This window comes from Balaenoptera musculus, chromosome 14 (assembly GCF_009873245.2).
Source record: "Balaenoptera musculus isolate JJ_BM4_2016_0621 chromosome 14, mBalMus1.pri.v3, whole genome shotgun sequence".
Classification (NCBI taxonomy): domain Eukaryota; kingdom Metazoa; phylum Chordata; class Mammalia; order Artiodactyla; family Balaenopteridae; genus Balaenoptera; species Balaenoptera musculus.
Genome location: NC_045798.1, coordinates 1064854 through 1089826, shown reverse-complemented (window position 1 = coordinate 1089826; position 24973 = coordinate 1064854). Strand labels below are relative to the sequence as shown.

Sequence of the window (24973 nt, the reverse complement as noted above, 5' to 3'; positions counted from 1 at the left end):
CCGGCGTCTCAGGCTCCCGGGCCCGGCGGCCGCGGCTCTTTTGTCTCCCGGCCGGAGCCCGAGCCGGATCCTGAGCTAGGGTCGGAGCCTAGGTCAAGACTGGGTTGGAGTCGGATCGCGTCCGCAGCCCGGGCTGCCCGATGGGGCGCGCCCCCTGCCCACCACCCCCGGCCCGTGCCGTCGCCTGAGCCCCGGCCTGCCTGGCCCGGCCCGCGCCATGGAGTCCGGCCGCGGCGGCCTGGAGACCGTGGGCAAGTTCGAGTTCTCGCGCAAGGACCTGATTGGGCATGGCGCCTTCGCCGTGGTCTTCAAGGGGCGCCACCGCGAGGTGAGGGGCCGGCCGGCCCGGACAGAGCGCCGGCGAGGGCGGCCCCCCCGCCCCGGGGTCCCTCTCCCCATCCCCCGCTCCAGGGACCCCCCCCTCATCCCCACCGCCGGCCGGCCCAGCTCCACACCCCAGAGGCCCCCTCATCCTGCTGGAGACCCCACATGAACACAGCCGGGCGCCCCTCGTCTCACCCCACAGCCCCGGGACCCTACGTCCCCCTCACATGCTCTCCTGACCCCTCATCTCCAGGGACCTGCTGGGCGCTTACCTGGCTTGGGCAAGGCCTTCAAGGGGTTCCCGGGTTCCCCACCCCTGAGGGACACCTGCGCTTGGTTTTCAGAAACACGACCTGGAGGTCGCTGTCAAGTGCATTAACAAGAAGAACCTCGCCAAGTCCCAGACTCTCCTGGGGAAGGAAATCAAGATCCTCAAGGTGAGCTGGCCTCAGAAGCAGGAGGGGAGAGGGTGATGGGTGAGTCCGCTTCACTCACGGGAAACTTGGGTTTCTGTCCTAGGAATTGAAACATGAAAACATCGTGGCTTTGTATGACTTCCAGGTAAGGCTGCGGGCCGCCGTCTTGGTGGGGAGGGGGTGTGCTCCCCTCCCCCCCACCCCCACCCCGCCCCCACTGTCCCCAGTACAGCCTCAGGCCCCGGTGACTTAAGTCCCAGTCCAGCCAAGTGCTGGAGACCCTGGCCAGGAGCGGACTGTTCCAGGCTAGCATCTCGTACTGGGGGAAGGAGCTGGGCACCCCCTGTGTGGATGGGCGTCGGAGGCCTGCTGGGACCTTGGAGACCCCACCCTCAGCCCAGTTCTTGGGCCTGGGTTTCCTCTGGGCATGTTGGGAGAGCTCCCACGTTCCCCGGCCACCTGAGTGCCACGGGCCGCAGCGCTGCTCCACGGAGGGAGGTCTGGCTACAGCGTGGCCCTCGGGGGTGTCTGGCCCAGTGGCCGCGACGGTGAGTCCTGTCCCCAGCGCAGGCTCAGGGCAGCCCTGCCGGCCTGGACCACCTGTCTGGGCCAGCGGATTGTTTGTTGACATTACCCCAGCGGCCCGGCATTGGCCACTGTCTCCCTGTGTCAGACTGGGGGAGGGGCGGGGCTAAGGGAGATTCCTTCTTGCTGGCAGTTGGGGCCAGCCACCCGGGCAGGAGGGAGGCGGGTGCCCGGCTGATGAGGCCATCTCAGGCCTAGCTGGCCCAGAAGACCGCGGCCTGTTTCCCCCAGTGACCCCGGGCCCCCAGGCCTGGCGGCGGGGGAGGCCCAGCCTCGGCCCAGGCCTGGGACCCTGGAGACCCAGTTTGGAGACCAGGAACCTGAGGCAGCAGATCTGAGGGCCAAAGTGCTGACTAATGGTTTTGAAACCTGTTTACTGAGGCCACGGGACCAGCCCCTGGCTGAGGGAGTTCCCGGCCAGGCTGTCTGTGTTTTGGTGGTCTCCTCCCTCCTTCCCTGTCCTCTCCCTCCCCCTTCAGAGCTGGGCTGTGGCCTTGGGGGCTGTGGCATGACATGAGGTGACTTGGGGAGGGCCCAGGTCCAGTGTGACAGCGACAGGGAGTGCCTGGAAGCTGTGTTCTGGGGCCGCGAGGGCAGCCCCCTTCCCCCTCCTCCTCTCCCACCCTTCCCTGTCCCCTGCCCCCGCCTCTGCTCGCCTCCTTCCCATCCTGGCTGGGCCACACACCTGGTTGTGGGCAGTGCCACTTCCTCCAGGGCTGGCAGTGCTGTGGCTTCCCTTGTGCAGAGGAAGTGCTCAGAGGCCAGCCAGCCCCTCCCTTCCAGGCCCCCCACGCGGGGCTCTGTGCTCTCAGCCTTCGGGGTGTGGGGTGGCTCCCCGAGTCCTTAGACACTTGTCTGAGACACACATGGGACCCAGGAAATCATGGCTTTTAAAAACAGTTAATGATTTGGCTTAAAAAAAAAAAAAATGAAGAAACAGTACAAAAGGGACGTGGAAGAAGGTGACTCTACCATCCGTGTCCCAGTGAGCCCCATCTCCCCCAGCGGGTCTCTCTGGGGACAGTGGCACATCCTCACGTACCTCTGTGCTGCCACACCATCCTCAGTTCTACTGTGGCATCTTTCACTTAAGTGTGTGTCTTTGAGAAGGTCTGTGTCTCTCCACACGAACTCCATCCATATGTGAGAAGTGACACCCCTCTCCTCCCAAGGAAATTATCCCCCATTCTTTCTGCAAGGTTCCGAGTGCAGACTCTGCAGCTAGGTGACCTAGTTCCGGTCCTGGCTCTGCCACTTAAACGAGCTGTGTGTCCTGGAACAAGTGTCTTAATCTGTCTGTGCGTCCATGTCTTTCTCTGTAAAACAGAGAGTCTGGAGTTGTTTGGTTGAAACTGGTCCTCGTAAGCACTGTGTGTGCTGACATTGCTACGACTGTGACCGTGGTGTTATTTGCAGCTGTGTGGTGTTCCGTGGCCCTATATTCCACAGTTGACCTCACCAGTCCCCCACTGGAGGGACGTGGGGTTATTCTGGGATTCTGACATGTCAGCAGTGTGGTGGTGACTCTCCTGGATTCACCTTTGCCATGACTGTGTGTCTGCCGGGTGGATTCCTAGAAGTAAGAGGATGCGTATTTTAGTTTGGAACAGTTGCCAGATTGTGGTCCATAGAGGATGGACCGTGGACACAGCAGCGCTGCTGGCAGGAGGGCCTGTCTCCCCACATCCTTGCCAGGAGCTCGGTTGTCAGACTTTCATCTTGGCCTGCCTGAGAGGTGGAAAATGACATCTCTTATGGTTCTGTTTTTCACCTTTGGGGGAGGCTCAGCATCTCTCTGTGTGCATGTGAACACCAGGAATGCCTCCTACCCAGGGATGTGCTCCTGTGGGTCTTGTGATTACCGAGGTTGGACGGCACTGTGGTTAACGGCATGGGCCCTGCGCCCTACTGCCTTTCTGAGCCCAACTCGCCCATTTACTTACCTGTGTGACCTTGGGCAGGTTACTCAGCCTCCTGGTGCCTCAGTGTTACCCAGAAAATGGGAGATGATAACAGTACATCTATGTCGTAGGGTGGTTGTGATGACAGCTTGAGTCTATGTTAAGTGTTTAGATCTGTACTTGTTAGTTAGTAAGTGCTATATAAATATTGGTTGGTGGGAACTTTTTATATATTAAGGAAAGCCCTTCCGTGATAGGTTGCAAATATTCCTCCTCAGGTTGCTTCTTGTCTGTTGAGGAGGTTTTGTTTCGTGGCCATACGGAATAGTGACTGTTGTCAGGCCGCTGTGGGTGTGTGCGTGGGGCCTCTGGGGTGGTGCTCTGCTCTGTGGCCCGCAGACATGTGGGCAGGCAGCGGGAGCCCCTGGCCTTTCCTTTCCTTGAGGGGCAGACGGCTGGCTCTGGGTCTTGCCCTCGCCTGCTGGGCCATGGTTGAGTGTGCTCTTTCTGGGGAGAGTGGCCATCACAGGGGTCAGGGGACAGCCCTGCCCAGCATGCGCCCTGGGACGAGGGCCTTCCTGAGACCAGCACGCCGTCCAGCTGGTTCCCACAGCTGGGTGACTCACTTCCCGGCCTGGCTGACAGAGCCACCCCTAGTGACTTTGGGTGGGTGGACACCTCAGTCAAGGGGAGAGGTCTGCCTCGCTGTGGGGTCATTCAGGACAGTGCCAACCCTTGGCCTTGCTTTTTCCAGAACCCTGGCTCTCGGTGGTGGGCACCGTGACCCAGGCGGGCTTGGTGGGTCCCGGGCAGGGACGTGTCGATTGTGTTTTCCATTCTGGAAGTGTCCTCTGCTTCTCCCGAGTCAGGGGCAGGCCCGGTGTGTGGGAAGAAGGGGGCTGGAGAGGGCAGCTGGCCTCCCCCCGGCTCCCCGCGCCCCGGGAGCCACAGGCACACAATGGAAGCTGAAGGAGGCTCCCTGAGGAAGGGTGGGCTTCCTCCTCAGGGTGGGGCTGGGCATCCCTTCCTGTCTGGGCGCTGTCCAGGAGAGCCTGGGGGCAGGGAGAGCCGCGGCTCCCATGGGCGGCTGTGCTCCGGCCCTGGCTGTGGCTTTTGCCACCTTCTGGAGCCAAGACGGCCCACTCCAAGGAGTTAACTAGGTCAGCGCCCGCCCACCCACCTGCCCACCAGGCCCAGCCCAGGATCGCCAGACAGAGTGGGCTCGGCCGAGCCCGGGAGCTGGGATCCTCTTAAGCAAAGCACCTTAGCACCCTGTGGAGGCAGGGCGGCCTCCTGCGTGCCTGGGCGCCCGTGCCAGGCTGCTTGGGACACCTGGCCCCGACATCCGGGCCAGCCTGGTCCCCAGGGCCTGTGGGCGCGCCACTGAGAGACGGAGAGGGCGCCGCTTCATCCCGCCTTCAGGGCTTCGCCTGTCCTCTCGAGGTGTGCAGGTCAGGGTTCCCCACCCCCTTCCTTGGGGGCCGCACGCACGGTGGAGTGGCCAGGACTCTGGTGCCCGGCCCTGCCCCTCCGTCGCCAGCTGTATGACAGGCAGAATCACAGGACCTCTCTGTGCCCGTTTCCTCCCCTTAAGTCGGCTGGGACGTCGATGGGACCTGCCCGGTCCTCAGTTGCGCCGGGGGTGAGTGGCGGGATGGGGGTGACCCCGGTGTGCTCCCTGTAGGCCAGGGGCCCGGCGGGCCGGCGCCTCGGCCGTGTTGGTGGTTTTGCATTAGTAACGTGACGGACTCCTGGGGACAAGAGCGCGGCCAGAGGCCCCCTCATCCGCCTCCCCCAGGAGGGGAGCCCTCTGGCTCGGCGGTCGCCGCAGCCCCAGGAAGCAGTCCTGGTCCTTGCGAGTGTCTAGACCGCGTCTGGACCGACCCCTAAGGAGGCGGCGTGCTGTCTGCTGTCCACTTGGTCCCCGCGCCTGGGGGAGCTCGTGGAGACCAAATTTAGCTCACGAGGAGGAAGGCCGAGGCGGGACCTTTCCGGGTCTTGGGTGGGCAGCAGGCTGCCAGGGGCAGACCAGCTGTGCCACCGAGGCCGCGCTGACCTCCCCCCCCCGCCGGGGAGCCTGGAGAGCCGGCTTCTTCAGGGGGGCCTGGGCACGCAGCCGTCCTGGAGACCGCCGCACCGGGGGCGCCGCAGGCGTGGCCGAGGCTCGTGCCAGCCCGTGGGGTTAGCGCCTAACAAGCTGATGCCGCGGGCGGGGAAGGGGCCTTCTGAAGCCAGGGCAGTGGGGGACCCCGAGGCCGGGCCTCCGCGGGCCCGAATCCCACCTGGTGAGGAGAGGTGGGCACGACTCCCCCGGCCCGGCCCTGCCGTGCTCTCCCCCTCAGGCCCTGACCTTCTGGGCTCCGTGCACAGTAGGGCCTGCGGGCAACACCCTCGGTCTCTGCTGGGTGACCCACGGGGTGAAGGGAGAGAGGTCGGGGGAGGAGAGGAGCCTGGACCCCTGCAGCCCCGCCTGGCCCCAGAGCCCCTGGTCTTTGCTCACTGAGGGCTCGCCGAGGCCTGGGGGGCGCCAGGAAGGCTTCAGGGAGGTCTCGGGGGGCTGGGGTGTCAGGGAGCGGGGAGGGCTAGGAGCCCCGAGCCAGCGGGCGGCGGGCCCCGTGGTGTGGCCCCTCGGGAGGGAGGGCGTCTGGCCTGGTGTTTGGAAGCGCCCCCAGCTGGAGTGGGTGTGGGGGTCCTGTGCGGGGGTCCCATGGGTTCCTGGGCACGAAGGGCTGTATGCTGTCACTGATGCACAGGCGCCTCCTTTCTGGGGCAGGAGGTCGTGGGGTCCAGGGTGCGCGGCACTCACCTCCCAGCTGGCAGGCCCCTCGTCCCCATCCAGCCACGGTGCTGCCAGCCCTGGGTGACTCCCCGGGGACCCTCGGGGGGCATGGATGCCCTATCTGTCTCCTGTCCTTGTCATCCGGCCCCTGCCCGTCCTGGCTCGGTGGGTGACCGGAGGCTTTCCTGCGGAGCAGGGGGCCTGTCGGGAGGGCAGGCTAGAGCTGGAGGTGCCTGGGCCTGAGCCCTGCCCTGCCCTCTGGCGGTGTGGCACCTCTGGGCCACTCAGGACAGGGCTGCTCCCTGGCGGGGGAAGTCGGGAGCCTGCTCAGCACGTCCCCAGCGGTGGCCGTGGTCAGGGTGACGGCAGGTGAGGGAACAGGTGGCCTCGGTGTCACGGGGAGTGGCTGCTTCTACCTCCTGTGTTAGTCCTGGGTCCTCATCTCTGGCCCCTCTGCCCGAGAGCCTCCGACTCTGCGCCCGGCTCTCAGAGCCTCCCTCTGTTGGGATCTCCCTCTTCCTGGTCCCCCTCTGTCCCCGCTGGCCTGGGCCCACCCCGCCAGTCGGTCGCAGTCGCGGGCGCGGCGTGACCAGGGACTTTCTCCCTGCATTATCTCTCCCCGCAGCTGGCCCGGGAGGGCGGGGCCTGCGTGCTGGGCCTCCCTGCTTCGGTGGACGGAGCCCACCCCCTCCCAGAGGAGCCCGGCTGGGCGCTTGGGAAGGCTTCTGCATCCCTGCCAGACACGCGGCTGAGTGAGGGCCTGGGGAAGCAGGGTGGGGCACGCGGCCCCTCCAGCCCCGGAGCTTTCAGCGTCCACCTCTCAGCCCTGCTCCCCGGGGCGTCCCCATCCTGGACCCACAGCCCCTTGTTGGGGGAGCTCTGGAGGCATGGGGGCTTCTCTTTTGTTTCAAATATAAATGTATCTATTTTATTTACTTATTTTTGGCTGCGTTGGGTCTTCATTGCTGCACGTGGGCTTCTCACTGCGGTGGCTTCTCTTGTCGCGGAGCACGGGCTCTAGGCGTGCGGGCTTCAGTAGCTGTGGCACGTGGGCTCAGCAGTTGTGGCTTGCGGGCTCTAGAGCGCAGGCTCAGTAGTTGTGGCGCACGGGCTCAGTTGCTCTGTGGCATGTGGGATCTTCCCGGACCAGGGCTTGAACCCGTGTTCCCTGCATTGGAAGGCGGATTCTCAACCACTGCGCCACCAGGGCAGCCCCATGGGGGGTCTTCTCTTGTTTCAGGGGGCTGACATTTACACCTGGGGTGTCACCCAGTGGCTTTGTGTTCTACTGGTGTGGGTCTGAGCCCAGGCCCAACCTCCTGGGGGTAGGGTGACTGATCAGGGGTCCTCTGTCCTGCCCGGTCGGGGTGGCGGGGGCATCCCTGGCACCTGAGCAGGGGTGGAAGGCGGTGGCCCGGTGCTGGGGATCAAGTCTGTCTGGCCCTCGGGTGCCCTCCCCCAAAGGCCACTGAGAAATGTCCCTCCTGCAGCTACCTCCCTCCTCCCACCCAGGCTTCCCTCGGGGCTCCCCCCCATACCTTGAGAGCTTCGGGGCCAGCTCACGCACTTGCCCCCTTGCCCCGTGGGGGTTAGAAGCTGGAGCTGCCCGTGAGCAGCGTGCTGGTGGGGAATGGGGACTCGGGGCGTTCTGCTGGGCGGCGGGCAGGGGCTGTTCCTGGTCCCCAAGGCCCAGCAACGTACTGGTGCTGAAGGGGCTTGGGGACTTGCTCCTGGCTGGCAGGGCCACTCAGTTAGGGAAGACCCCGCCTGGGGAAGAGGGGAGGGCACTGTCTGCAGGAGGGCAGAGCGGTTAGGACCCCGCCTGCCTGGTTGACTTGGCTTTGCCGGCCTCAGTTTGCTCATCTGTGACCTGGGGATCTCAGGGGCCCCTCCTGGACAGACGCCGGGGCCGTGGGTGCGGGAGGGTGTCTCTGTGCTGGCCTGAGCAGCGGGCTCCTGGGTCTTGCTGGCGTGGACCGAGCTGAGGACGCTGGTGGCACCCCGAGGCCATGGGTGGCCACGGGCTGAGCCGGAAGCTGGCCGGCAGTGGGCTGGCGGCGCCAACCTGTAGTGCTGGTGGCATCTTTGATTCCGGAGCCAGGAGCAGTTTCCGTGGCCTGAGAGTCAAGGCCCTCACACCCTCGCTGTGTCCCTTCTTGGGGGCCTGGGTCCCCCACTAAGTGCTTCTCCTTGGCCAGGACTCACCACTCATAGAAGAGCAAGCTGAGCCCTGTCAAAACCTCAGGGCCAGGGCTGACCCTGACCTTGATGGAGACCTGGGTTGCTGAGGGCTCTCCCTGGGAGGTGGGGTCCTTGCTCCACCCCTGACACCTCTCCTGGGTCCTCAGTCCCTTCCCCAGACTTGACAAATGGAGTGGTCTGATTGGCTGCTTCTCCTGTCACTCAGCCCACTTGGCCCTCAGACATCCTCATCTCCGGGCCACTGAGCAGCTAGCTAAGCCCCGGCGTGACAGGCCCCAGGGCCGCCAGGCCAGCCAGTGTCCACGCTCACTGGCCTCTCCTGCCTGAGCCCAGGCGGTGTGTTGAGGGCAGCTGCAGGTGCCGGGTGCCCAGGTCACACTGGGGCCAAGCCAGGCCTCCCAGACGGCTGCCAGACGGGGGGACAGGGCGTGCTCCCCTCCACCTCTCACCGCCTCTTCTGTGTCCTGCAGGAAATGGCCAATTCCGTCTACCTGGTCATGGAGGTGAGTCCTGGAGGCCAGCTGTGAGGACAGGGAGGCTGGGCCCTCTCGGCTCTCAGGCCCCTTGTCACCTTGGGGTTAGAAGTTGTTTTCATGTCCGTGGGCTTAGGGCCACCTCACCAGCAGGCCCAGCGGCCGCAGCAGGTGCTGGAGGGGCGGTGAGCACCCCCATTGACCTCCTCAAGCATGGATTGCGGGGGATGTCTGCCCCAGGCTGGAGACAGGGCACCAAGTGCCCGGGGAGCAGGCGTCCAGGGGTGGGGTGGTGGGAGACCTGGGCAGGGCTGGAGGGTGTGCCCTGGCCGCTGACCAAGGCGTGTGGCCGGTCTCTTGCAGTACTGTAACGGCGGCGATCTGGCCGACTACCTGCACGGTGAGTGGACACCTGCGGCGGGATGGGCTGCCCGCCGAGGCTCACCCTGACCCATTCTGAGAGGTGGCCTGGCGTGAACGAGCCTTCCTGGGCCTGATGGTGATGGCGGATCCTCCCATCCCCCTGGCGCCTGCTGGGAAAGATGGAAGCGGGAGTGGAGCCCCGTTGGGGACACATGCTGTGTCAGAACCACGAGGGATGGCCTCACAGGGCAGACTTGGTCTGCAAGGGTCACTCTTGAGCGGGGCCCCGTGCGGCCCGCTGTGGATGTGGTGCCCGGCAGGGTCCCAGTCGCCGGTCGGCAGCTCTGCGGGAGCCAGGCCTGTCCTGGGCCCCAGCGGGGGCCGGCTCTCCACAGGGGGCGGGCCTCCGCAGGGCCCTGGCGCAGGTGGGGGACCACCGTTGAGGCCGGGCCTGGGGCTCATCGCACAGCCGCTGGCCGTGCTGTGTGCTGTGAGCAGGAGGTAGAGGGAGCTGCTAGGAAGTGGTCCTCACCTGAGGAGGGGCGGGCTGTGCTGGGCAGCAGCGCGGGGCTCGCAGGTCGGGAGGGGACACCGGGGCAGCTCAGAGTCAGACGGCGTGGCCCATGGGCCTGGAGACCGCAGGGAGGGGCCCGGGAGCCGTTCGGGGCGCCCGGGTGAGCTGCGCCCCACTGAGCCCGTCTCCCCTCAGCCATGCGGACGCTGAGCGAGGACACCATCCGGCTCTTCCTGCAGCAGATCGCGGGCGCCATGCGGCTCCTGCACAGCAAGGGAATCATACACCGCGACCTGAAGCCCCAGAACCTCCTGCTGTCCAACCCTGGCGGGCGCCGTGCCACCCCCAGCAACATCCGGGTCAAGATCGGTGAGGCGGCGGCCGGGGCCCGGGGAGGCCGGCGGGGGCCCGGGGGCCGCGGCCGCCCCTCTCACGCCTCTCCTCGCCTGCAGCCGACTTCGGCTTTGCCCGGTACCTGCAGAGCAACATGATGGCGGCCACGCTCTGCGGCTCCCCCATGTACATGGTAGGTGGGCCACCCCAGCCCCTGCTGCCCCGTCCTGTTGGAAGGGGCGTGCGCGGTGGGGTTCCCTCCCGTGTCCCGAGCGGAGCCCCATCCCGTGGCCTCACTTCGGGTGGCAGCCGGCGTGCCTGTACCGTTTCCCACCACGTCTGTGGCAGTCGGCTGGCGTCTATTTCGATTGGCTGGCGTCTGTTCTGATTGGCTGGCGTCTGTTCTGATTGGCTGGAGCCAGACTTCGCTCAGCGCACGCTCAGCGCCCGTTCTCGCCGTAGCGCTGACCGCACTGTACCCGCGCAGGCCCCGGAGGTCATCATGTCCCAGCACTACGACGGGAAGGCGGACCTGTGGAGCATCGGCACCATCGTGTACCAGTGCCTGACGGGGAAGGCGCCCTTCCAGGTGAGGGCCCCCCGGGCAGAGGGTGTGGGCGCGCTCAGCTCTGCAGCCCAGCGGTCCTCGGCCATCGCCGTCCCGCAGCCTCCCCTCGCTGGAGTGACGTGGCCGCCCAGCTCCCCACCGTGCAGTCACTTCAGGGCCTTGTCCTGCTCAGGGCCAAGGCCGGAGTCTCCACTGGCTCTGGGGCGCACCTGTGTGTGTCCACGTGTATGTCTGAACCAAGTTTCGTGGCCTCCCTCCTGCCCATTGCAGGGCTGGCGTGACCCACCAAATTGGTACCAGGACCCCAAGCTGTGGGGTACACCCTGCATTTGGAAGGCAGTGGCCTGCTGTGTGCTGGACCCCAAAGGGTCCAGGGCTCTGAGCCCATGCCGCAGGCTCTCGCGTCCTGTAGTGGCCTCGTGGACCGACCCGGCAGCTCTCCACTGTCGCCAGCTTGCCCCAAAGCGCCCTCTGCCTGCCCGGTGACCTAGGCTGCCCCCATCCCTGCTCCCCGCACTTCCCTGCCTGCCGTTTCCTGCACGTGAGCAAGTGACTAGCGAGGGCTGTCCCCCGCTGGCGTGTTGGCCTTGGGAAGGCAGGAGCCGTCTTGCTCTTGGCTGTACCCCCTGTGCCTTGAACAGTGCCTGGCACACAGCAGTGCTGAGCGCGTGACACATGAACAGGCGTGTGGGTGGGGCCCACTGGGGGGGCCAGCTTGTTCTGGGGCCCTTGGCTGGGGTGGGGTGTACGGGCCACTTTTTAATTTCAAGAAGCACACAACCGGTCACACCAGATACCCAGGATGCACCCGCAGCAGGTGGGAAGGGGGACCAGCCAGCATCCTTGCTCTGGGCCCCCCTGGCCCCCCTGGCCCCCCTGTTTGGTCCCCGTGGTTCCACAGCCTGGCTGGGGGGAGGGGGGCCCCTTCCTTGGAAGCATGCGAGGGCGCTCAGTGTTTGGACAGACAGGCTGGCAGTGCTGGACCAGAGGCCTCTCGGGAGACAGAGGCTCTGAGCGGCTAGTGGCCGAGAGCAGCGGGGACGCTCACACCTGGCCCCCTGTCCCCCACTTCCAGGCCAGCAGCCCCCAGGACCTCCGCCTCTTCTATGAGAAGAACAAGACGCTGGTCCCCCCGTGAGTGCCCCTCCTGCCAGACACAGACACCCCGCCCCCCCACCCCCGGGCAGGCTGCCCTGTCAACGTCGTGCCCTGTGCCCCCAGCATCCCCCGGGAGACCTCGGCCCCGCTGAGACAGCTGCTCCTGGCTCTGCTTCAGCGCAACCACAGAGACCGCATGGACTTCGGTGAGCACCGCCCGACAGGCCTGGGGGGTCAGGGCCCTCTGGCTTGCGCCCCTGCCCCCCGTGTCCTGCACAGCCCGCTCCCAGGGGCCCTGTGGCGGCAGTGAGTGGGTTTCCCGGGGCCCGCAGCTCCTTTCCCAGCAGCGGAGACGGTAAAATCCCCGGTTTTGCAATGGGCAGCACTGCTGGGAAAACCGTGGGCCGGGCGGGTGGATCCGGGCCTGGGCCGCACTGGGGGCGCCAGATGCGTTCAAGAGCCGCCAGCTGGGGCTCTGCCTCCCTCCGTTCCTGGCGTGAGGCAGCGGAGACGGGGCCCAGAGCCAGCTGGAGCTCGGGCCCCAGGGGACAGTGGGGCCTGGCCTCGACCCTGGGAGCCCTGGCGTCGGACCCTCCTGAGCCCGGGCCCATCCCTCCTCCTGCAGATGAGTTTTTCCATCACCCCTTCCTCGACGCCAGTGCCGCTGTGAAGAAGTGTGAGTCCCCTGAGGGTCTCGGCACTCCCGCGCCCCGCCTTCTCCCTGTGGGCTGCCAGCCCCACCCCGGAAGGTTGGGGGCTACCAGCTCCTCAGCCCCCTCCAGCCTGTAGTCCCCAGGGGCCCCCGAGGCTAGGGGGTGGGCTCGAGCTCAGCTGACGTGGTGCGGTGGGATTGGAGAGGTGAGGGCGGGCCCCTCGCGCAGGTCCCCTCCCGGTCCCCGGGTTCCTCTGGGGCGGGGGGCGTCCTGAGCCGGCAGCTGTGCTCGGCGTGGGGTTGACGTGGGCAGGGTGGGAGCGCGCGGGCCCGGACGGGGAGCATCCCATGCTGACGGGTGCTGACCCGCGCCCTCTGCCAGCCCCGCCCGTGCCCGTGCCCTCGTACCCAAGCTCGGGGTCCGGCAGCAGCTCCAGCAGCAGCTCCACCTCACACCTGGCCTCCCCACCGGTGAGTCGCGCGCAGGGCGGCGGGCTGCGGGCTCCTCTCGCCTCGGCTTCGGGGCGTGCAGGCGTCCGCAGGAACCCCACCCCAGCTCGCGCCTTTATTCTGCTGTGTCGTCTGGTCTCATCACGCCAGACTCAGACACGTTCTGCTTGTGAATGTGGCGGAGTTAGAAGCGGGTGGAGGCCTGTTTCAGGGTCCCTGTGTCCCGTCGGTCTCTTCAGCACCGTGTCAGCTCCGCGCCTGCGTGTGCACGGGCGCGCGGGTGGCCCTGGGCGGGGACCCTGTGTCCTGGGAGCCCCCCTGCCCCGCAGCCCGCGTCCCCGGACAGGGCTGGGGTGAGGTCTGCCGAGGTTGTGCTCGGGGGCGGGGGCACTGGGGCGTGAACCTCCCTTGGGCCGTCTGTCCGTCCGTCCGTCTGTCCGTCCTGGCAGGTGGGGGCCAGGGCCAGGCTGGTGGCGGAGAGCACGGCTCTCTCACGCCCGAAGGCAGACCTTCCAGACGCCTCACCTCCTGAACGCAGTGCAGGGCCACGGGGGCGGGGGGTGGCGGGTGTCGCCTGACACGGGGTCGCTGGAGCCTCTGGGGGCCAAGCGCTTCCTCGTGCTGGGCAGCAGGGGGCTTCGTGGGGTGACCGCTCCTGTGGGGAGGTCACCGGAGAAGGAGTGCCCTGGGGGAGGAGAACGTGCAGAGCCTCTGCCTTGTCCCCACGGCCCCCTTCACCCAGGCCCTGGGGCCGGGTCTCAGCGGCCTCCCCTCTGACCCCCAGTCCCTGGGGGAGATGCAGAAGACCCTGACCTCCCCGGCCGAGGCCGCCGGCTTCCTGCAGGGCTCCCGGGACTCGGGCGGCAGCAGCAAGGACTCGTCCTGTGACACTGATGACTTCGTCATGGTCCCGGCCCAGTTTCCAGGTCCGGGGGCCATCAGGCAGGGGTGGGCAGGGGGATCACTGCAGACGTGCCAGACGGAACCCCTAAGAAGGGGCTTCTGGAAGCTTCTACCCCAGATCAGCCTGGCCAAAGAGTCAGAGCTGAGTCCTGCCCGCCGCGGAGCGCCCAGGGCGCCTGCTCCGAGGGGGGAGCTGCTGCCCTCGCTGTGTTTGCTGAGCTGCAGCGCCCCCCCCCCCAACCCCGCAGAGCTCTGTTCTCGGGTCCTCAGTTCCCCTCGTGACCCCGGATGCTGGCACTTCTCTCATGGCCTTGGCTGCCCTGAGACTCCCGGGACGGGGCTGGGTGGGAGCGGGCCCTGGTGTCCGACGGGCCACCCTGAGCCTGTCGGCTTGGCTCCGCAGGGGAGGAGAGGCCCCGTACCCAGCCGCCGGCAGCACAAGGAGGGCAGTGGGAAGGTGGGGACCCAGCGGTCCTGGAGGAGGGGTGAGGCCCAGATTGGGAGGTGTGGACACCCAGCCTGGGGCTCGCTGAAGGCTGGTGTGTGCGGAGGGTACCAGGGTCTCCTTCGAGTGCCATGAGGTCCAGACAGGCAAAGGGGGTTGTCAGCACGAGCGACAGAAGCAGGGACGGGAGAGTGCCTCACCGTGGCCCGGGCCCACCCCAGGAAGAGGTGCCTGGGCCCAGCCTCACCCGTCTCCCATCCACAGGTGACCTGGTGGCCGAGGCGGTCGGTGCCAAGCCGCCACCGGACAGCCTGATGTGCAGCGGGTAAGCCCCCAGCGTGAGCCCCGCCGGTTCTGCGGGGAGGGCGACGCCTGCTCCCAGGCTGTCGCCTGACCTGCCTGGTCAGACAGTTTGGGAAGGGCCAAGTCTGCTGTGCCCAGTGCAGGACGGGGTCCCGAGGAGGGGCCAGAGTCTGTGCTCGTCTGGCCTGAATGTGAGGCCCTGTCGCCGCCCTGTCCCCGCCAGGAGCTCGCTGGCGGCCTCTGCTGGCCTGGAGAGCCGCGGCCGGACCCCGTCTCCTTCCCCGCCCTGCAGCAGCTCCCTCAGCCCCTCAGGGTAAGCGGGGCCCGGGGTGCAGTCAGCATCACAGCGCCCCAGCCCCAGTCGGATCCTGCAGGAAGCGGTCACGTCCAGAGGCCCTGCCTTCATTCAGGCCCGGCAGGGCGCCAGGCCCCTGTGGGTGGTCCAGCGGAAGGAAGGGATTGTGGTGGAAGGGACGCAGGGTGGGCTTGGGGCCCAGGGGTGGTTACCGGAACCACCAGAGACCAGTGTCGTCACTCCCTGCCCCCCTCCCCGAGCTTGTGGGGCGAAGTGGGCAGTGAGTCCCAGTGCCAGCAGGAGCTGGCCCAGCCTCTCTGTCCTCTGTCCCCCCCTCTACTGGCTGGTCCCAACCAGAAGCCACCTGGGTGCAGAGAGTGGGGGGCGTGGGGTGCCAGGGAGGCAGTGCTGGCCGCGCGCAGAGACCAGGAAGCAGGCGGCCTGGAGTGGCCTCTGCCCCCGCGTGTGAGGGCCTGGGGTTCAGCCCAGCGCCCCGTCTGCGGTGACCCCGGCCTCTCTCCCCACGCAGCCGGGCCGGCGCGTTCTCCAGCAGCAGGTGCGGGGCCTCGGTCCCCATCCCGGTCCCCACTCAGGTGCAGAACTACCAGCGCATCGAGCAAAACCTTCAGTCACCCACCCAGTACCGGACGGCACGGTGAGTGCGCGGGGCCCCCCAGTGGCCAGGCGCGTCCCGGAGGGCTGTAACGAGAACCCCGTGCAGCCCACTGGGACGGTGCAGGGCCATCACGTGCACGGGCGTGCAGACTGCGCGCTGCGTGACTGTCAGCGCCACCGCTCTGTGGACACACTGGCACTCAAGCTGTGCCGTGACTGCTTTCTGGTAGATGTCAGCGAAGTGTCTTTGTGTCCACAAAACCAAAGTCGATTTTTGTAAGTTTCGGAAGAGGAGAGGGCTCCTTTTTTTGTAATTCACAGAAGCCCCTGTGGGTCGGGGGCTGCCCTGGTGGGGTCTGGCGGCTCCCACCGGGTTGTGCTGCTGGTGAGGCCCGTTGTTTGAATGGAGGGGGACAGACACGTCGCATGCTGGTGGCCCTGGCTGGGCATGGCTGGGGGCCTCACACCCTGTGCCTGCTTGCGTCCGCAGGTCCTCTGCCATCCGCGGGTCAGGCAGCACCAGCCCGCTGGGCTTTGCACGGGCCAGCCTGTCACCCCCGTCTCACGCCGAGCACGGAGCCGCCCTGCCCAGGAAGCTCTCCCTGGGTGGGGGCCGGCCCTACACGCCGTCTCCCCAGGGTGAGCCTGCACGCCGCTGGTGGACCCAGCCTCGGAGCTGGGACTGGGCGTCTCCACGCGGGGGGCGGGGGAGGGACTCATTCTCTGTCCCACATTGACCTTGGCAACCCCTCTTGCCCCCAAGTCGGAACCATCCCCGAGCGGCCGGGCTGGAGTGGGGCGCCCTCCCCGCAAGCAGCCGAGATGCGGGGTGGCAGGTCCCCTCGTCCAGGTAGGTGCAGCACCGGCCCAGTGGGTGTGCAGGTGGAGCTGGGGAGGGGCGGAGGAGCTGGGCTGACCTCCCTGGGCTGGCCTGTCGCTGCTTGGGATAGTGGCCATTTTCCTGGTTCACAACCGTCATTTCTCACGCGTTAAAAGAAGGCAGGAAACTCCATGAGACTATTTTAACAAGCTTAAGCCTTCAGCTTACGGAGGCCCACTGTGGGGCTCAAATCCCACCCCGACCCCGCCATGCTGTGTGACCTCATGCAGGTGTCTCAGCTCCTCTGTGCCTGTTTCCTCAGGTGCGCAGTGGAGCGTAGGTGCAGTGCGGCACAGGTGGCCACGAGGGTAAAGGGAATCCTGAGCAGGCGTGGGGGTCTCCGTACACTGTCCTGGTTGGTCTTGTGGGCGGGGCCAGGCAGTCCTTGGACGGCTGTGATTGGGCCCGTCCTGTCCCGCCCTAGGCTCCTCGGCACCTGAGCACTCTCCCCACAGCGCCGGGCTGGGCTGCCGCCTGCACAGTGCCCCGAACCTGTCCGACCTGCGTGTGGTCCGTCCCAAGCTGCCCAAGCCCCCCACGGACCCGCTGGGGGTGGCGTTCGGCCACCCGCCAGCCAGCCCCCCGCAGCCCTCCCACGGGCTGCAGTCCTGCCGGCCCCTGCGCGGCTCGCCCAAGCTGCCCGACTTCCTGCAGCGGAACCCCCTGCCCCCTATTCTGGGCTCCCCCACCAAGGTAATGGGGCCGTGGGCCTCCAGGGGCGTGGGTGGGGAGTGGTTCTGTATGTGCTCGGGCCGCCGGGCTTTCTGCCTGGTGAGATTCCCACAGGACCTGAGGGGCCCCGGAAGCCAGAGGCAGGGCTGGTGTGCTCCAGCACAGTTGCGCCTGCCCTCTGTGCTGAGACCTCTTGCACTGGCTGGTGGCTGGATCCGTGCCTCCCCGTTCACGTGTGTGGGGTGGCCACGTCCCTGTGACGAAGACTGGCTCCCAAAGCCAAAACATCTGCTCTCTGGCCCTTGACCGGAAGCGTCCCGACCCTGGCCCAGCATCCAGAGCCCCAGAGAACCCAGGCTGCCACCATGGGTACATTGCTTAGTTCATCCCTTGCCTCAGTCTTCCTGCCTGTGAAATGGGGCCAGAACCTACAGCTACCTCGTGGTGTCTCTGTGAGGGCATAGGTGCACACGTGCGTGCCCTGGGTCGGACGCGTGCGTCTGCGCGTATCGCTGTCCTCCAGCACAGGGTGGAGTCTGCCTTCACACCTTTGCTGTGAAGACCTGGGTCGTGGAAGTTTGGGGTTTTGCGGCGTGGGGCCCTGCAGACTCAGGCCAGCGCTGCTGACCCCGTTGGGATGTTAATGTCACCGTGGCGGGTCTTTCTCAGCACTTCACCTGCTCCTCCTAGGCTGTGCCCGCGTTCGACTTCACCAAGACTCCCAGCTCCCAGAACTTGCTGACTCTCCTGGCCCGGCAGGGCGTGGTGATGACGCCGCCTCGGAACCGGACGCTGCCCGACCTCTCCGAGGCGGGGCCCTTCCAGGGGCAGCAGCTGGGCCCCGGCCTGCGGCCCACCGAGGACGCCAAGGGCCCCTTTGGCAGGTGAGTGGGTGGGGACTCCCCCGACGTGGCCTGCGGGAGGAGAGACCCAGCCCTGCCTGCTGTCTGCGGGCACCTCACTCCCTCTTCAACCCCTTCTGAGCCTCAGTTTGTGCGTCTGTTCAATGGGTGACAGTGACTGCCCGGGGTGGGTGGGAGGACCGAGTGGCCAGCACAGTCGGGCAAGGCTGGGCACGCTGACCAGGCTGCGAGGCCCCCAGACCCTGCCTGGGGGGGACGGGGGGCCGGCCCTGGGCAGCGGGTGGCCTGGTGCCTGCGTCTCTGGATCCCCTGGGTGGCGCAGGGCACGTGTTCACCACCCTTCACCCTGCAGGTCCCTCAGCGCCGGCCGCCTCACGGATCTGCTCCTTAAGGCTGCCTTTGGGACGCAGGCCCCTGACTCAGGCAGCGTGGACAGCCTGCAGGAAAAGCCCATGGAGACCGGTGCGCGGGGGGGCCGCCGGGGAGCGCTCTGGGAAGTGGGGGCCCCCGCGGCGGGAAGACCCTGAGCCCCTCCTCTTGCTCTCCCAGCGCCGTCTGCTGGCTTCGGAGGGAACGTGCACCCGGGAGCCCGCGCTGGGGGCGCCAGCAGCCCTTCCCCCGTGGTGTTCACGGTGGGCTCGCCCCCCAGCGGGACCACGCCGCCCCAGGGCCCCCGTGCCACCGTGTTCTCAGGTGAGGACCATCACTGGCCTCGCGGCTGCAGCGGGGCAGCGGCCCGCGCCGTCCGTCAGGAAGCGGGAGGGGCCCTTGCTGTAGTCAGGAGTTGAGCCGGGCGCTACCCTCACGCCGAGGCCCTGGGAGGGTCCCCCTTGGAGGCTCGGGGTCCGGGCTCAGGGCCGTCTCCGGGGCACAGCTCCCACAGAGAGGCCCCTGCAGCCCCGGCCTCTGGGCTCCGGGGTGCCCCTACAGTGGGCGGGGGCCCGGCAGGGCTGAGACCTCCGCTGTGGCGCCTGCTCGCAGAGGGAGACGAGTGGAGCGGGCGGGGACCGGGCCCCGTGTCACAGCGGCGCAGCACTGATGGGGAGGGGCGGCCGGCCCTCTCCCCACAGTGGGCTCCTCCAGCCCCCTCAGCTCGGCGGGCTCCTCCTCCGCCCGTCACCTGGCGCCCGGGGCCTACGGCGAGGCCCCCCTCGAGGTACCCGCCCCCGGCCACTGCTGCAGCTTTGCCGACCCCGTGGCCGCCAACCTGGAGGGGGCCGTGACCTTCGAGGCCCCCGACCTCCCCGAGGAGACCCTCATGGAGGTGAGGGCCGGGCGGGGGCAGGGGGCAGGCGCCAGGCCCAGCGTGGCGTCCGGGCAGGGCTGGTCGCGGGATGCCGAGGTGCGCCCCTCAGTCGGCCCGTCTCCCCAGCAAGAGCACACGGAGATCCTGCACAGCCTGCGCTTCACGCTCGTCTTTGTCCAGCACGTCCTGGAGATCGCGGCCCTGAAGGGCAGCGCCAGTGAGGCGGCCGGGGGGCCCGAGTTCCAGCTGCAGGAGAGCGTGGTGGCCGACCAGATCAGCCTGCTGAGCCGCGAGTGGGGGTGGGTGTGCCCAGCGGGGCCCCGCGGGGAGGCAGCGGGGGTGCGGGCCCCGCCCCTGACGCGGCCTTGCCGCCCTCCAGCTTCGCGGAGCAGCTGGTGCTCTACCTGAAGGCGGCCGAGCTCCTCTCCTCGGGCCTGCAGACCGCCATCGGCCAGATCCGGGCCGGCAAGCTCTGCCTGTCGTCCACTGTGAAGCAGGGTGAGGGCAGCCTCGGCCGGCAGCGGCGGCGGCAGCAGCAGCGTTGGGGGCATGAGACCCTGAACTCATGGCAGGGGGGTCGGGGAGGGAGGGATGACTATCTCTGGGAGAAGAAGGTCAGCGAGGAAGAGGTGACGAGGGAGACCTCCCGAGGAGGTTACCTGGTGCAGGCCCAGCCCGGGGAGGGACAGTGGGGGGCGTGGGCAGGTGCAAAGGCCCTGCAGCAGGGCCCCCACGTGTCTGGGGGGCGGGAAGGCGCGGCGTGAGTTGCTGGAGCAGAGCACCTAGGAGGTGCGGTCGGGCAGCGCCCCGGGGAAGGAGCGAGGGGCTTTTGCCCGCTGGTCGCGTGGGTCCCCTTCCCGGGGGCCGGCCTGAGCTGCCGGGGCGCCTCCCGCAGTGGTGCGGAAGCTGAACGAGCTGTACAAGACGAGCGTGGTGTCCTGCCAAGGCCTGAGCCTGCGGCTGCAGCGCTTCTTCCTGGACAAGCAGCGGCTGCTGGACCGCGTCCAGAGCGTCAGCGCCGAGAAGCTCATCTTCAGCCACGCGGTGCAGACGGTACGCCGCAGGGCGGGGCCCCGCGTGGGGCCGGGCGGGGCGAGCGGGCTGAGGCGCGGGCGGGGGGCGTTGACGGCCACAGCTCCGCCGGGTTTCAGGGGGCACCGCTCCCGGAGTGGGAGATGACACTACGCCGTCCCCTCAGCCAGCAAGTGTCACCCGGGCCCCTCCAGCCCCGGCGGGGAGCCCGGAGCTCACCTGGGCTTCCGCCTCGCTGTGAGGCTCCACGGCCCAGGCGTGTCCCTCCCTGAAACTCGGGTTCCTTACCTGGAAAAGGGGGAACCTGGTTTTCAAGCCTCTTAGCAGGTGAGTTGGTTCCTTCTTCTCTAGAGGAAACCAACACAGGCAGCCCAGCTGGGAACTGCGGCGTGAAGGCAGGAGGGGCTCGGAGGGGCCCTGCTCAGTGCTCTGTGTCTGTTGCTTTGGGGTCCTTGTGCCCAAAAAGCGGTGCTTCTGAGGCATTGCCTGTTTTTGAGAAAATTCACTCGTGCAGTAAAAACTCAGCCCGAACAGACGTTCGGGAACAGTCGGCCTCCTCGTCCCCAAGCTCCCCCTCCCCCAGGGGTGACCATCACTAACGTGACTGGGACCGAGGGAGTGCTCTGCCCGGTGCGGGTGGCCGGTCGCCTGCCCTGTAACCCCGGCTGCCGGCGGCGAACAAGCCTCTGTCGAGACTGCGCGTGCCCCGGCGGCGCCCACAGCGTGCGGCGCCATGGCTCGTGCGGCCGTCAGCCCTGGGTCCCCCGTCTCTGTGGGGGGCAGCTGGGCCCAGCCTCCGCCCTCACCCGGCAGGTGCAGTCGGCCGCCCTGGACGAGATGTTCCACCGCCGGGAGGACTGCGTCCAGCGCTACCACAAGGCCCTGCTGCTCATGGAGGGGCTGCAGCAGATCCTCTCGGACCAGGCGGACGTGGAGAACATCGCCAAGTGTCAGTGCCCGCTGGGCCCCTGGGTGCGGGGGCGGGAGGGGGCAGCCGAGCCCGCTCACCGTGGTGCCCGCCCCCCCCCTCCCTCCCTCCAGGCAAGCTGTGCATCGAGCGGAGACTCTCGGCCCTGCTGACCGGCATCTGTGCCTGACCTCCTGGAGGCCCGGCCCACGGCGCCCACGGGGCTTGGACCTTCGCTGCCCATCCATGGGGTGGGGAGCAGCGTGCTGGCCGGGCTCGAAGGGACAAGCCCGCGGCCATGACACCGCTCGCCGGTGCTGGGGGAAGGACCGTGGCTCCCCACCCAGCGTCCGGAGCCAGGCCTCAAGCCGCGTCTCTGTCTCCTGGGCTCCGCGGCCGTGGACCTCAAGGCGCTGGAGGGCCCCGCACAGAACCTCAACGTAGGCCAGTCCCCTGGCCTGGCTGACGGGCAGAGCTCCCTGCCCAGCCGGCCATCAGAACTTCTCTCCCGGCTGCCTCGGCGGCAGGTGGGGACACGTGGGCATCCCCCGACCCCGCCCAGACCCCAGGGCTGTCTCCCTGAGGGCAAGCAGAGGCCCTGAGACCGTGACGCCCACTCAAGCCAAAGCCGCCAGGCCTGCCCGGCGGATCCACCCAGGAAAAGGTGTGTCCTCCTGGCTCCCTCCTCTCCCTTCCCCGAGAGCACCACCCAGCTTTGTGAATCACCCAGCACTTTATGCAGGCGGACTGGACCCGGGGCTGCCGCTCGGTCCCGGCTGTTGCACCACCAGGCGCGCCTACACACCCGTAATCACATATCCGTGTGCAGACAGCTCCGCGAGCGCGTGTGTTGTGCCTGCCGCCCGGGTTGCTCTCGGGGCGACACAGCCATCTTATTTAAATGTTCTTTTAGGGACGGACAGTACGAAGCACCGAGCTTCCAAAACCCAGCACAGACGTTGTTGCCGTCTTTCACACTTACTCCTAAGATGTGTCTTATCTTCTGCAGCTCTTTTTCTTTTTTCTTTTTTTTTTTTAAAAAGAAAACTCATACGAGTTGACGTTTTGTTCTGAAAGGACGGGGGCAGGAGTGGGGCAGCCTCGGCAGCGATGCTGAGACCCGGGGGGCCGGTGGCGCTGGGCGCGTGCGGGCTGCGCGTGGCCGTCCGCCCTCCCGCCTGTAGGGCGGCCCTACCCCTGCCGTTGCTCCCTGCCTGAAGACAGCGGGCAGCTGAGGACCGTTTTTGTGCGTAAACCTCCCCGTCCAGCTCTCACAGTAGGTTTTGATGTCAAGCCCTCTGTCCCCTCACCAGGTCCTGGCTGCCACGGGGGGTCGGCGGGGAGGCCACCTTCCGGGCTCGGGGGGGTCCCTTTGCTGGTCTGCCCAGCTCTGCCGAGCCCCTCTCGAATGTGTCCTCAAGGATGCAGAGGGAGCCGCCCCAGTGCAGCGCCCCCGGCGCTGAGGTTTCACCACAGGCCCAGGCGAAGACCCCACGTGTTTCTCTCTTGCGATACTTGAAATCTTGCCTCTGTGCTTGGACCTAGAAGAAGAAGAGCAGCCCTGGGACTCGTTTCTGTCTCCTCACCGGTGACTTGAGCTTCTCCTCCTGCGCAGAAATTGTCCGTATTTATTGCTTTACGGTTGGCTGGAACCAGGGCCTCTGGGCGGCCGGCGCCGTGGTAGGGGCCCCTCGGGCTCTGTCCGCGGGCGGCCTCCGGGGTGCGGGGTGAGTGCCGCCCCGCCCAGCCTGTCCACAGCACAGCTCTCCGCCCTTGGTCTACCTTACAAGACGTTTGTGTCACCCGCCCCCCCCCCCCAACCCCTTGCATTAAGTTGTGTAACATCAATTTAAGGAAATAAACCTCTGGAGTTGTTGGGCTGCTGTTACTGATGGTTTGTCACGGCCTGCCCTTCTCCCGTCGCCTTTCTTGGACTACACGCCCCGCCCCGCCATGTGCTGCAGCAGCAGCTGGAGTTTGGAGGTCAGGTTCGGGGCAAGACTGGGAGCTCAGTCCTCCAGGGCTTCACCGGGTGCCAGACCTTGACAGCAGCCGCGTCACTTCCATCCCCACCCACGGCGCAGGAGGGTCCCCCGCTCCACCTCTGGGTGGGTGTGAGAGGCTCTGGTTTTCATGTGCCCGCCCCCGATGGTTAGTGACCTCAAGTATCTTTTCATGTGTTTGTCAGCAATTTCTAGATCATTTTTGGAGAAATATCCATTCAAGTCCTTTGCCCGTTTTTGAATCGGATGGTTTCTCTTTTTGTTGTTGAGTGGTAAGGTTTGCATTTTTTAGACTACGTGTTGTTTTTTATTTATCTGTTTTTAAGTTTATTTAATTTATTTTTTCATAAATTTATTTATTTAATTTTTTTGGCTGCATCGGGTCTTCACTGCTGCACGTGGGCTTTCTCTAGTTGCAGCAAGTGGGGGCTACTCTTCATTGCAGTGCGTGGGCTTCTCATTGCAGTGGCTTCTCTTGTGGAGCACGGGATCTAGGCACGCAGGGTCGGTAGTTGTGGCACGCGGGCTCTAGAGTGCAGGCTCAGTAGTTGTGGCGCACGGGCTTAGTTGCTCCGCGGCATGTGGGATCTTCCCGGACCAGGGCTCGGACCCGTGTCCCCTGCGTTGGCAGGCGGATTCTCAACCACTGCACCACCAGGGAAGCCCTACATATTGTTTTAATGGGTTAAAAGTATCTCATTAAGTTACCAAAAAGGCTAACCGCAATGTGAAACGAAAGTTCGCAGAGGGGTAGTGATAGAGGAAGTGGAAGGTGGGGCCTCAAAAGGCCAGGTCCCAGCAGGGCTGCTCCAGTCTGGCTTCCTGGAGTGCGTGCTCCCGGCTCTGCAGACAGGAAGGGCCGTGCCTGGCGGAGATGCAGCCCCTTCCGCTCTGTGGGGCTCCCAGTATGTTACACAAAGAAATGCCAAAAGAGGATTAAGACAACCGTGGCATTTTGTTGTCAAGTTAATAGACTTCATTTCTTACAGCGGTTTTAGGTTTACAGAAAAATCGTGCAGAAAGTACAGAGAGTTCCCAAATACTCCCTCGCCCCCTGCCACCCACTTTACTTCTCCTGTTAACACCTTGCATGGGTGGGATTCATCTGTTACGACTGATAAACCTACACTGATAAACTGATAAACCTGACACATGAGCATCACCCAGAGTCCATGTTTACGCTGTGATTCGCTCTTGGTGCTCGTGCTGTGGGTTTGGACACACATATGATGACCCGTACCATTTCAGTGTCATGCAGAGTAGTTTCACTGCCCTGAATATCCTCTGTGCTCTGTGTTCATTCCCCTGACTTCAAGCCCTGTCCCTTTAACTGCCTCCATCGTTTCGCCTCTTCCAGAATGCTGGGATCACACAGTGCACGCCTTTTCAGATTGACTTCTTCCGGGTCTTTCCATGGCTTGATGGTTCACTTTTCAATGCTGAACGATACTCCCCTGTCTGGGGGTACTGAGTTTATTTATCCATTCACCTACTGAAGGATATCCTCTTGCTTCCCAGTCTTGGTATTTATGGGTAAAGCTGCTGTAAACATCCCTGTGTAGGAGCCTGACAGTAAGGAGGGCCCAGGAGGGCTGGCTGGGCCGGGGGTACAGCGGGCACACGGGAGGGACCGGCTCCCCCCTTCCTGCGGAGCTCCCATTGCCCTGCACGCTCCTGGCATGCTCACAGGGGGCCTTCGGCCAGGAGGTCCGGCTCAGGTGCCTGCCCCACTTCCAACTGCCCCCTGGGCACCTGTCCCAGCCTCACAGGCCTCAGTTTGTTCTCCGTAGATCAGAGATGTGGGATCGGGGCTGCTGGGTCCGGCTCGGTGCCACCATGGCCAGTTTGCAGGGAGGCCCCTCGGTGGTCTTTTCCTTTCATTCTCTCACCTGACACAGGACCTCGGAGCACGGCCCCAAGCTTCCATCCTCCCCACCTGCTGGCCCGCGGCACAGCCTGGGGTCTTGGGCCTGCCCCTGAGACTGCCCTCACCCGGCGCCTGGGTTTCTCTTCCAGCACCGGGAGCTTCCTGGTTCACACGGGCAGGGGGAGATGGACTGCTTCCCGGGGCGCAACCCGAAGTCCCATCATCCAGTCTCAACTGCCTTCCTCGGCGGCTCTAGTTCCAGCCGTCACTGTTGCCCAGGTCGT

At 66.1% G+C, this 24973-nt stretch overlaps 1 protein-coding gene across 9 annotated transcripts; it reads left to right on the top strand.

Annotated features, from left to right (window-relative positions):
- ULK1 (unc-51 like autophagy activating kinase 1) lies at window positions 1–24856 on the top strand. 9 transcript variants are annotated; one of them, XR_005022586.1, is made up of 29 exons: window positions 1–328; window positions 669–761; window positions 844–885; window positions 8678–8710; window positions 9044–9080; window positions 9753–9926; window positions 10010–10083; window positions 10378–10479; window positions 11534–11592; window positions 11680–11762; window positions 12182–12232; window positions 12591–12679; window positions 13443–13584; window positions 14271–14331; window positions 14533–14622; window positions 15134–15259; window positions 15710–15858; window positions 15983–16069; window positions 16524–16792; window positions 17462–17655; window positions 17987–18096; window positions 18184–18327; window positions 18705–18898; window positions 19007–19179; window positions 19260–19378; window positions 19776–19933; window positions 20635–20861; window positions 20954–21483; window positions 24839–24856. XR_005022586.1 is itself a non-coding variant. In XM_036874322.1 (28 exons), the coding sequence occupies exons 1-28, from the start codon at window positions 218–220 to the stop codon at window positions 21261–21263; spliced, it is 3447 nt and encodes a 1148-aa protein (XP_036730217.1). In that variant the 5' UTR covers window positions 1–217; the 3' UTR covers window positions 21264–22697. The 9 variants fall into 9 exon arrangements, 5 of the variants coding, with proteins under 5 accessions (XP_036730217.1, XP_036730215.1, XP_036730218.1 ...); XR_005022584.1 differs by lacking the exon at window positions 24839–24856 and adding an exon at window positions 21897–22697; XR_005022583.1 differs by lacking the exon at window positions 24839–24856 and adding an exon at window positions 21863–22697.
- Window positions 24857–24973: the final 117 nt, after the last annotated feature.